Raw genomic sequence first — 12,157 nt, forward strand, 5'->3', positions numbered from 1 at the left:
TCTGAAATGTCCGTAAAGTATCATCATATGATTGGTTTTAGGGCACATTTCCAACAGATATAGCATTTGCTGTCAACTCTGTGTGTCAATTCATGACAGCACCAACAGATGTTCATTTTCACTCTGTTAAGAGGATTTTGAGGTATCTTCAAGGGACTTCCGAGTGTGGCATTACATATACCTCTGATACTGCTCTGAAGTTGACTGCATACTCAGACTCGGATTGGGCTGCTGATTTGAATACAAGAAGGTCAGTAACTGGATATGTTGTCTATCTTGGTAATAACCCTATCTCCTGGCAGTCCAAGAAACAAACCTCAGTGTCTCGGAGTTCCACAGAAGCTGAGTACAAAGCCCTCGCACATACAGCTGCCGATGTGGCCTGGATCAGGTTGTTATTTCGAGATATAGGGGTTGAGTTACCTGAGCCACCAACCATTTACTGCGATAACATGTCCACTATTGCTTTAAGTGCCAATCCGGTGTTTCATTCTCGAATTAAGCATCTAGATACGGATTATCACTTCATTCGGGAAAGAGTTCACAATGGCGACTTGTTAGTTCAGTATCTGTCCACTGATGACCAAACTGCTGATGTGTTAACCAAAGGTCTTCACAGTCCTTCATTTACTCGGCATTGCTTCAATCTCAAGCTAGGTTACTCTAGTTGAGATTGAGGGGGGATGTTGACCTATACTGCTTTACAAAATATGGAATGCCATGTCATCAAAAGGTTGTTAGAATCTGTTAAATAGTTAGGATCTGTTGGGATAAGGTTAGCCTAGTCAACTAAGGTTGTAGAAGTGGGGTTGCTCTTGTATAAAAGGAGAGAATGTGAGAATATGGGAGTTAGTCAAATGTAATCAAAAATATATTCAGTTTTCCTTAAGACCTTACTGTATTTTTGTTCTTCTTCCTTCCTTTCGTTTGTCTCTGTTGTTCTTGGTGGTTGTAATACAATCAATACTGTTAATACAAGTCACCATAATACTATTCACGGCCATAAATACAATTAAGGCATCAATAATGATACGCATACATGTGCATCCCATAGGACGAAGCATAATTGCATAATTTCTATCAATGCGCTAAAACTTATAAACGTTAAGCTAATTTAGGCGTATCATAGCAAATCCATTTTGAAATATGTAAATGGAAACTAACAAATATATATACACACACACACGCACTACATAAAAGAAAAGACTCACTCACATATATTTGCGAGGTTGCGGCCGTTCGAATTAGGAAAGCTGGAGTCTCTAATGGTAATCGCCCATAAGCATAATATTGGGACCCATTAGTAAAACTCAACTTAAATGATCAAATTTGGGAAAACAAAGCGTGGATTTGGAATCAGAGCATCAAAATATGCTAAGAGGGCTCTTTGGCAAATTTTGAAAAAAGTTGACGAAAAGTCAACGGTCAACCCTAAAAAGTCAACTGAGACACCGGGACATTCACTACATTAAAACTTCAAATTTTCACTAAATGGATGTCAAAAACAGACTCAGGACGTCGAAATTAGTATATTAGGGTTTTCAAAAAGATTTTGAAAAAGTCAACACAAGGAATATTCCAGGAAATATTTCACGAATATTCCAGAGAATATTCCCAAAAAATTCTGAGCCCATTACCCAACTGGGTGTAGTTGGAGCAATGGCCCAATTGTTTGGGCCTGGTTTGGGCTTAGGCCTTTTTTTGTTTTTTACTGAGTTGGGTTGACTTGGTGAACTAGCGAGTTGCACACGCCGGATCCAGTGAAGAAAAACATTGGAATTTTGCCCGGGAAACTTCCCCTACTTCGTTTGGCTTCGATTCTCAAACAAATCTCACCATTTAAGTGCCAAAATAAAGCTAGGAGGATAGAGATTCGAGTTATACCACTTTGATTCACAACCATGCTCGAAAAATGGTTGGAAAACGCCTGCAGCTACTCGCGAGTTTGCCGAAAATCTAGGAAATAACTTCCCCAAGTTGATTTATGTACCTATCACCACCAAACCAACCATATAGACCCAAATATCAACTAGGACTTCAAAATGAAGGGATTGTGAGTACCCCTAGTTTACCCTAGTCGGAAAAACTCATAAATTCGTCGGACCAAAAATAAACCCTCCAAAGTTGGGCTCAGGTTTCCATTGCGTGGGTTCGAGATCGAAGGTTCGTTCTTGTTTTTCTTGTTTAATGGCGAAGGAAATGACGAGACATGGTGGCGGTTAGCACCATGGTTCGTCGAAGGATAGCAACTCGGTGGTGCTGCTCTCGAAGTTTCAGGAGGAGAAGGGCAAGAGATGAAAGGGAAAAAAGATGGGGGAGAGTTTGAGAGAGAATAAGATAGGGTGGGTGGTAGAAAATGAGTGGAGGGAGAGTTGAGAAAAAAAATAATAATAAATGAGAGCTGAGATTGGGAGACACAAGAGAGAGGGGGAGAGTGGGGTGTGGGGCCCACATGGCTCACAAAACAATACAAAATATCTTCCAAAATGAAATTACCAACTTGCCCTCGTATTTCGTAAGATTTTAACCGTAACTCCAATTTCGATTTTGTTTGCGCCTACGCGTTCATACCGTTGAGTACTTCAAGAATATAATAAAATAGTAGCTCGTACATGTCACGAAATAACGGTCAACGAAAGTCAACGATCTTGCCTCTAAGGATATTTTCGTCAATTCACTTCTTTAAAATTAATAAAATCGTACAATTAGGGACGGTTGTTACATTTTCTATGTCAAATGTATCCATATTTTTATATAAACGTACCAATTTTTTATATGTAAAATGTACCCAAATTTTATTATATAAATGTACTCATATTATCTATATCTATCTATATTTATCTATTCTATATTATTAAGAGAACACACCTTGTCAACCTTTTTGCCCACTTTTTCCAATTTTGCCCCTTACTTTTGCATACACAATGTTGAGATAAGGAGGGCAAAATAGTAATTTTGTAACTTTTGACAAAAAGACAATCATATCCCCTTTTTTCTTATTTTGCCCTCACTTTTGATACGCAATATTTACATAAGGAGGAGCAAATAGTAATTTTGTTTCAAAATATTTACATAAGATAAAAATACGCACTTACTGAGAGAAATTGTCCCACCATCATTTTTTCATACAGATAAGTGAAATCATGATGTTTTTTTGGATAGTTTGAATGAACTGAAGCGGTTACACTTGAGGAGAACATAGGAGGAGGTGGGCGGTTGTTCACACACACAAAGTGTGTGCTCTCTGCTAGTAAAAATAAAAAGAATTCTACAATGCACGCATAAGCAATTTTTTTGGTTGAAACCCATAAGCAAATCTCAATAATTAAATTGGTGGTGTAAATAAAAGCAAAATTACGGTTTAAGTCTTTATTGATATTATTACATCTCTTATATCATTATGCCATTTATGTGGAGAGACACTTCAATCTAAAACCTAAAATGCATAAGGTTTGAGTATATAACATTTAGGGGTCAAGGACTGCAACTAAATTATCCCTACTATAAATCTACGGTTTGATTTCCTTCACTATAGCAAAATAATAAATATATTCTTAACTTTTCCTCTCTTTTTTTAGGGTAAATTACATTTTTATACATCAGGTTTGGGGTCTATTTCAATTCCTTACAACATCTTCAAAACATTTCATTTTCATACCTTAAGTACTATTTTATTTCAAAATAATACCTCCGTTACATTTTCCATCCATTGATCCGTTAAGCACTGACATGGCTGCCAAATGTTTGCCACGTGGCAAAAAAAATTTTTTAATTTTTTTTAAAAAAAAAACCTGAATTTTCTCAACAAAAACAAAAAAAATAAATAAAATTGAAACCATCCCATCTCCCTGCAACCACCCGCCACATCCCTAAACCTGGAACAAGAACAAGAAGAAGCAAGAGGATGAGAAGGGAAAAAAAAATGCCCAAACCGAGTTCATCCATCCACACCCAAAAACCCGCAACCTAGAAAAAGAAGAAGAAAAGTGCAACTGCAGCTCCCATTCTCCCACCCCAACCACCAACCAGTCCCTGTCATTTGAGTTAAAACCCAGGTCCTCTTTCGTCCACCCAAGAAACCCCCACCCTTCATCTCTGTTCAAACGCCACCCAAAACCACCAAAGACAAAGAAGGCGGAGTGAGATAGAGAGAGGAGAATGAGAAATGGATTTCAATTTCAACTCCAACAGAGCGGAGGCGGCTGGTTCGCGGTTGCGCAGGGGGGAAGGCAGGTGGGTCGCTGCGGGGGGAGGGGGGAAAGGCAGGTAGGTCGCGCGCCGGAGGTTTCTTCTTATTCTTCGACTAGGTTTGGGCTGCTTTTTATTTTTTATTTTTTTCCCTTCCTTGTTGTTGTTGTTGTTTTTGTTGCAGGTTTAGGGATGTGGGGGGTGGTTGTGGGGAGATGGGATGGATAGGTTTCAAGGTTTTTTTTTTTTTTTTTTTTTTTTTTTCCTTCATTCCTTCTTCTTCTTCTTCTTCTTGTTGCAGGTTTAGAGGTGTGGGGGGTTGTTGCGGGGAGATGGGATGGGTTTCTTTTTTCTTTTTCTTTTTGTGTTGAGAAAATTCAGGTTTAAAAAAAAAATTAAAATTTTTTTTTCCACGTGGCTGACATTTGGCAGTCATGTCAACACTTAACAGATCAATAGATAGAAAATGTAACAGATGTATTATTTTGAAATAAAATAGTACTTAAGGTATGAAAGTGAAATGTTTTGAAGATGTTGTAAGGAATTGAAATAAACCCCAAACCTGATATATGAAAATGTAATTTACCTTTTTTTTTTAATTGTAGGATGGGCAAAACCTATGAAGCTGATCGTTGATCGTGCACTGTAACAAACAAAGGTTAGGGTTAGGTAAAAACTAGATCAAGTGGATTACTAATAAAGGTTATGGAAGTTAATTCTAAATGGTTAGGAATTAGTTTAGAGTTTGTTTAAGGATCGGCTTATGCATTCTCCTTCCCATGTTTTGTATTTTTTTTTTTTTTTTTCCTATCATTAAATTGAATAATCAAAAGATAATCAACATACGTAATTAAAATGTGGAAAAGGTAAGGAGGAAGGTGTGATAATTATTTCCCTAATTTAAAGAAAATTTCGGGTCATTGACACTATCCTTCTTAATTTGTAAATCAAATATCTTAAGTTCGACTCACCTTATGACGAGCTTGATAATTAATTATGAATGATATGACTTAACCAAAAACTCGAGTTAAGATAAGCCAAAGCTTTACTACGTAGTGGTAGAGGGAGGTAATTGAGGCATGGGTGCCCCATCTGACTAATTATTTTGATAAAAGAATTTCTTGTATTATTATTTTTTCTTTTGAATAAGCGATATTTTTTACGTTAAGTGAGAGTGAGGGCTTAGCTTTACAATGGGCTAGCAATAATTCGCCTTTGGCAAGAATCGAATTTAATACCTCTTACTTACAAGTAAAGAGGAATATCACCATACCGTAGTATTAGGTGACAATTTTTGTATATTAGTCATATTAAAATGAGTGTAAAATTCTTCTTTTTGTTTTTAAAGGAACTTCTTTTTTATTTGTTTCTCACCCACTCATATTTAAACATTGTTGAGTTGTGTGTGTGTGTGTGTGTGTGTGTGTGTGTATTATTTTTACAATTGAGCAATCGTTGATTGTTGATTGTTATTAAGTCAACAATATATATATATATATATATATATATATATATATATATTATTTCTAATACCTTTTACTTAAAATTAATGAAGAATATCACCAAACCATAGTATTGGGTGACAATTTTTTATATTAGTCATATTAAAATGAGTGTAAAATTCATCTTTTTATTTTTAAGTGAACTTTTATTTTTATTTGTTTCTCACCCATTCATATTTAAACCTTGTTGAGTTGTGTGTGTGTGTGTGTGTATTATTTTTACAATTGAGCAATCGTTGATTGTTGACTGTTATTAAGTCAACAATATATATATATATATATATATTATTTTTACAATTGAGCAATCGTTGATTGTTGATTGTTATTAAGTCAACAATTAATAAAAGAAAATGGAAAATGAGAGAATAGAGTAACATAATTGGGTTTTTGTTTTTTTTTTTTTTTTTTTTTGAGAACACAATTAGGTATTTTGTAACAATTTTTTTCCTGATTCGTAAAATTAGCTTTATTTGTCACAAAAAGGAGCTTAAATTTTTTAAGCTGCCCCCTAAATTAAAGTTCTGGCTTGCTTCACTCATGCTATTACAAGGATATTTTATATGTGTTAAGAATGAATTTCACATTAATGGGAGGAGAGACATAAGTAAGTTGGGTTATTCCTTATATAGTTAATTGGTTTTATGGTGGAACCTCAACTTTCTTCATGGTATCAAGTAGTAGATTGACACACGTATGAAGCTCAACGGCCATACTATTCCACGTCACCCAATTCATGTTGTCCACTTGTTTGCCTTAAAAAATTCACCACATAGGAGAGAGAGTGTGAGAAAGCAAAGGTAAAAGAGTCTCACATTAGTTAAAGGACAATCCTTGTAAGAGTTTACAAGATATTGAGCTACTATCTATATTATCAATTAGTTTTATAGTGGAATCTCAACTTCCTTCACATACAACTCAAAACCATAAATTGATACGATTTCAAATTTCATATTGTGATGTAAAACAATCGAAACTATTTAAGGTATTTTAAAAATCACTCCAACCTATAGAGTACGAAATGTAATTGGCCTACAAACTATTATCACAAAAACTATGACCCTTGGAAGTAAAATTCCCAAATGTGATGTCAAACTTAGGAAGAAAGTCCATGGGTCACAACCGCCTACAGTTTACATTACCATGACATCCGTTGTAATGGTTGTTGAATAATAATGAAACAAGATATTATATTCATACATTTTAAAATTTTTATTATTTTTTTAATATTTTTTTATCAAATATTAGTGATGTGTAAAATATAAAAAAATATTAAAAAATAAAAATATTTGAGAAAAATAATTTAAAATGTGTAAATATAATTTCTCTAACGAAGTCACTATCATTTCTTTACCATCATTCGGTAAACCAAATAAAATAGCAAATAAAAATGAGTGCAGCTGTACGAAACTTCATTTAAAGGTTTTGTATAATTAGATAGATAATGGAGCCGCAACTTTTGGAGAGCTACTGAAATTCATAAAGAAACAAGAATTGCGAATCGCATTTCTGTCTTGTTTCTGCAATGGGTTTACCTTTTCCCTATTTCTTATTTCTTTATGGCTTATTATTTTAATATAATTGGTAGGTTTCATTTGTTGCTTGTTTTGTATGATTAGAGCATGGGCCATCGGTGATTGCTTTTCTATGGGGGAAAGATTTCACAATTGTGTCTGGACTTTGGAACAATGGTGGATTTAAGAAAAATTATTCGGAGGATCACATGTAAAAGTTTATAAATAATTTTAAGATATACGATAATCTCAAAAATTAAATCATAGGTCCGTCATTCATAATTTATAGAATAAATAACAATCCAAGTTATAATTGTCTACGATGTGTTTTCATATTGTCAACACGCTGCATTATAGCTTCATTATCAATGGATAAAAAAAATCACCATGTAGGGATGGTAGCGGTTCGGTTTGGAGATGGAAATGTTATATCCATCTCCATAACTACGAAAATTAACCATATCCATAATCGCAAATTAACCATCAGGGATTATCTATAACCATATCCACCGGATAATGGATTTTCAATCGGTTATCAATTATATCTATCTTCGTAAAAAAAAAAAAAAAAAATTATATTCATCCAATTGATGCACTATAAATTTTAGTACATACTAATTCCGTCATTAAATAACAACATCCAATTACAAAAAAACATAACAATATATTTGAAGTTGTTCATAATAAGCCGATATGATAAATTAGTCCAATAAAAAGGAAAAAGAGAACAAAAACAAATACGAAAGGAAGACAAAACAAATTGTCTAATAATTCTAAAACTTGTGACGACAAAAGAATGAGATATTTGCACTTCGCTTCTAGTTCCACCAAGCCAGCATCATATTCCATGGTGCCCCTCCTTCACACCCATCAATGGAGCATGATTCCTACATTATTAAGCAAATGACAAAATAATTAATATGAATCGTTGCACACATATAATCTACAAAGAAGATAGTTATATACATATGATATAATTGCCAATACTGACCTCATTCATATCCATGTCTTCAAAATAAGTGCAGCTACCGACGTGTGCATTAGAACAAGAAGCTAGTTGTGAAACATAAATACTTAAATTAGTTCTAAAATTGAATGCATACTAATTAATTAAGTTTGAAAAATAAGTTTGAAATTAAGATTAAAGAACATGCACAAATATAAGATGAAAATAAATTAATACTTTGGGGTACCTTGAATTTCTTTCCACGACCAATTTTGGAAGCACATTAAGGCTTCCAATGTCTTTGGATGAAGTCTACTACGGTGTGGACTTACAAATCTACCACTAGTACTAAAAGCTGATTCGGAAGCAACTGTAGATACAGGAATAGCTAATATATCCCTTGCCAAAGCACTTAAGATAGGATATTTAGTCCCATTTGATTTCCACCAACCTAAAATATCAAAATCAGATGTTCTAGGCAAAACAGCCTCATCCAAATAGTGATCTAATTCTGACTTTACATTATCAGTACTAGAAACAAACAAGTCAAAGTTATCCATTAAAGGATTCATCTCTTCAAAGTCAGATTGATTCAATTGAGATGAAGTGAATGATGGTTGATGACCCATGTTAGAGATATGATTGGATCCACACTCTTTTACCAAATCATAACAATATTTGTGAATCTTATCGACTTCATTCGAAGCATATTGCCCATACATAAGAGGAAAGAAATACTCAATCAGCCTCATCTTGAATCTTGGATCTAATATAGTAGCTACAACCATTATTCCATGAATCACACTCCACTATTTATCAAATTTTTCAATCATACTTCTTGCCATATTTTTTATTTCATCAAGTCTAGAGGTAAGCCATTGGGTTAGCGACAACCTGATCTCACAAATCTTTGGAAAATAAAGATTGTTGTAGGGTACTTAGTTCCAGAAAACAACTGAGAGACATTATAAAACAACTTTAACTTCTCACAAATCTCTCTTGCCATCTCCCAATGTCTATCATCAGGCAAACACTTATATTGCGACTCTTGTTGTTTCAAACAAGGGAAAACATCCTTGTAAATCGAAGCGGATTGAATCATTAAAAAAGTGGAATTCCACTGAGTTTTAAATCAAGCACCATCTTCATAGTGCTTGGAAGCTTCAACTGACGTGCTGCTTCCTCAAATGTTTCCTCTCTTTTTTGTGTTGTTGCCCAGTAAACAATGCTATCACGAATTTTCTCAACACCACCACCAATCAATTCCAGTCCATCCTTCACAATCAAGTTTAATATATGCGCACAACAACGCATGTGAAAGAACCCTCCACCCAACAAAAGTGAACTACTAGAAAGTTTTTCAAGAATAAGATCAATCATTTTATCATTTGTAGTGCAATTATCTACGGTTAAGGTAGAAAGCTTACGATTGAGGTTCTAATCTAGCAAGCATTTGATCAAAACATCTGAAAGTATCTCGGAGGTCTATATGCGGACAAGGCACATAAATAAATCTGAAAAAGTTATAAAGAAGATGGTTACAATAAAGATTCTGAAATATAAATCTAAAGCTAGACAATAATTAAATAGAAATTAAAGTATTAAAAATATCACCTTATTATTCAACTCTACAACGTCCAAGAGTCATCAATAAAATGTGCCGTTATTACGATAAATCCTCTGTTCTGATTACTTGCAGTCCACATATCAGTAGTTATGGCAATTCTACTCTTATTTTCATCCAACAATTGCATTGTTTTCGAACACTCATAATCATATATTTTGAGGATATCACTCTTGATTGTGTTTCTTGAAACAACCTTAAACAACGGTTGGACAACACTCAAGAAGTTTCTAAATCCAACATGCTCAACCATGGAAATAGGCTATTCATGCAATATTATCATTTGGGCGAGAGCTCTCCTTGCACTTTCTTGATCAAATGTATACAACTCTACTTTCCCATCTCCCACTTTTTGGGTTAGCGTTTGCTTCAATTTTTTTTGTCTCCGACACGAACATGTCGTCACATGATGCCTTAAATGGCTGGTTCCATTTCTAGTGTTCCCACCAAGCTTCTTGTTACAATAATTACATATTGCTTTCATCACCCCATCAACAATTGTTCTTATGTAATGTTGCCACGCCAAACTGCGAAGTCTCGAATTATTACCTTCACCATCATCACCTCCAAGTTCCTCAATCTCACCAACAACCTCATTTGGAGTTAGTATATCTTGGGGCCGAGCAATTTGATTTGGTATTTCTTGTTGCACAATACTTGGATTCAATGTAGGTGCTAGATTACAATCAGTTGGGGTATATATGTTTCTTCTTGAGACTTAAATATTCTTTTTATTCAATTTACTGAGCCCTCCCTATACTAATTCATTATGCATACATCAAACCATATACTATCTTTATTATGCACCAAACATCATGCATGGGCCTACCAACAACTTCATCAATTCAATACTCTTATTGTTATACTGAACCAAATTAATTCATTGAATCATTTTATATATCAATTATCAAATGTTCCAAGTTTACCAGATTCATCTCTCTTCAAGAGTTTCATTGTCAAGAAATTGGTGCATGTTGGCAGCTCAATAGGTACTCTTTGATGCATCATGTGACGATATATTGAATAAAAGAAATCAAAATGTAAATTGAGACATTATGATTGCATCATATTGTCACATATCAGTTCGGTAAATTGAATAAAATTATATTATATATCAAATGTGTGTATATATATATATATAATATTTGGGTCGGATTTGGGGACAGATACGAACTGAGAATCCCTATAACCATATCCAAAACCATAACCGAATAAAGTTCATAGTTTTTCCCCATATCCATACCATACCTAAATTTTTATATCCAAATCCAATCCAATCCAATCCATTCGGACGGTTATCTACGGTTATCGGATTTAACAGTTAGAATTATCATCCCTACCACCATATTACTACTCAACCATTGATATCTCCCATTCGGGTTTAACAATATTTATAACGGCAAGGGCTTTCTCCATTGAAGTAGTAGCAACGGCAAAACCATAAGTTCAGAATATTTAAAGCAGCAAAGACTTTTCACAATATTTTCAGCGGCAAAGACTTTTCACAATATTTTTAGCGGCAGAGGCTTTCCCCAACCCGCCACCCAAAAAATTCAGAAAAACAAAACAAATTACCCTAACATTTTTGTAGAAAGACCCATTAACGCAAAAGACTAAACTGGAAGAAAATACGTTCAAACGCCTTTTTGGTGAAGGGACGGGGGAAGAACGGAAGGGGGAATGAGGGTGACGATGGATGTTCGAACGCCTTCCCGGAGTCAAAATCCTGGGAATTTCATGGTTCGATCCACCATGAACGGCGGCCAAACAGCGTGAAATCTGGTGGGTCCTGTTCGTGGCACCAAGAGTAGTGGAACGGTGGTGGTGGTGGTGACGGTGCTTGTAGCCGGAGTTTGCCGTAAAGTCACCTGTGAAGCTTGCCCAGAAAACGGGTCGGGCCAGAGATCCGGGTCACGGCAGAGACAAGGATCTATGGGATTGGTCCAGGCATAACTGTTGATCTGGGTTTAATTTTGCAGGTCCATATTCATGTTTGGGTGGTTGTGGTTTTGGTGGTGAAGGGAGGGGGACGGACGGAAGGGGAAGGCAGATGTGGGTTCTTGTTTAAGTTGGAGGTCAACAATGAAGGTAGGGGTTGTAGGGTCATGGCGGCTAACCCTTAGACGAGCTCTAGCACGGAGAACACGCGGGCCAAGTGCTAGGGCGTAGTGATGTAGACATGGACAACCAAGAAGAGGAAGATGACAATGCTGGACAATAGCACATAATTAATCTCTATTTTGGAGAAGGAAATGGGCTTGGAGGTGTAGAAGGAGACGATCCTCATTTACATTTTAATTTAGGTTTAGGTTTTGGTTCTTTCTGGAAAACATCATTTTAAAGGTATATTAGTACTATATTATCAATTTCTAATTATAATTATTAT

The 12,157-nt window shown here is 35.1% G+C and overlaps 1 protein-coding gene across 1 annotated transcript; it reads right to left on the reverse strand.

The window, feature by feature from the left end:
• Positions 1-8,019: 8,019 nt before the first annotated feature.
• LOC137724724 (zinc finger BED domain-containing protein DAYSLEEPER-like) lies at positions 8,020-8,935 on the reverse strand. The gene is made up of 3 exons (XM_068463439.1): positions 8,395-8,935; positions 8,193-8,254; positions 8,020-8,088 (listed from the first exon to the last, which is right to left on the reverse strand). Exons 1-3 carry the CDS (start codon positions 8,933-8,935, stop codon positions 8,020-8,022), a joined length of 672 nt encoding a protein of 223 aa, XP_068319540.1.
• Between the last annotated feature and the right edge of the window lie 3,222 nt (positions 8,936-12,157).

Source organism: Pyrus communis, chromosome 2 (genome assembly GCF_963583255.1).
Source record: "Pyrus communis chromosome 2, drPyrComm1.1, whole genome shotgun sequence".
Lineage (NCBI taxonomy): Eukaryota > Viridiplantae > Streptophyta > Magnoliopsida > Rosales > Rosaceae > Pyrus > Pyrus communis.

What these genes read in the sequence shown, in the direction of transcription:
- LOC137724724 (XM_068463439.1), bottom strand. Translation starts at nt 8,935, where the DNA reads ATGGTTGTAGCTACTATATTAGATCCAAGATTCAAGATGAGGCTGATT. An exon ending in GTCGTGGAAAGAAATTCAAG is followed by an intron (nt 8,255 to 8,394) that starts GTACCCCAAAGT and finishes TTTCACAACTAG; the next exon opens with CTTCTTGTTCTAATGCACAC. An exon ending in AAGACATGGATATGAATGAG is followed by an intron (nt 8,089 to 8,192) that starts GTCAGTATTGGC and finishes TTAATAATGTAG; the next exon opens with GAATCATGCTCCATTGATGG.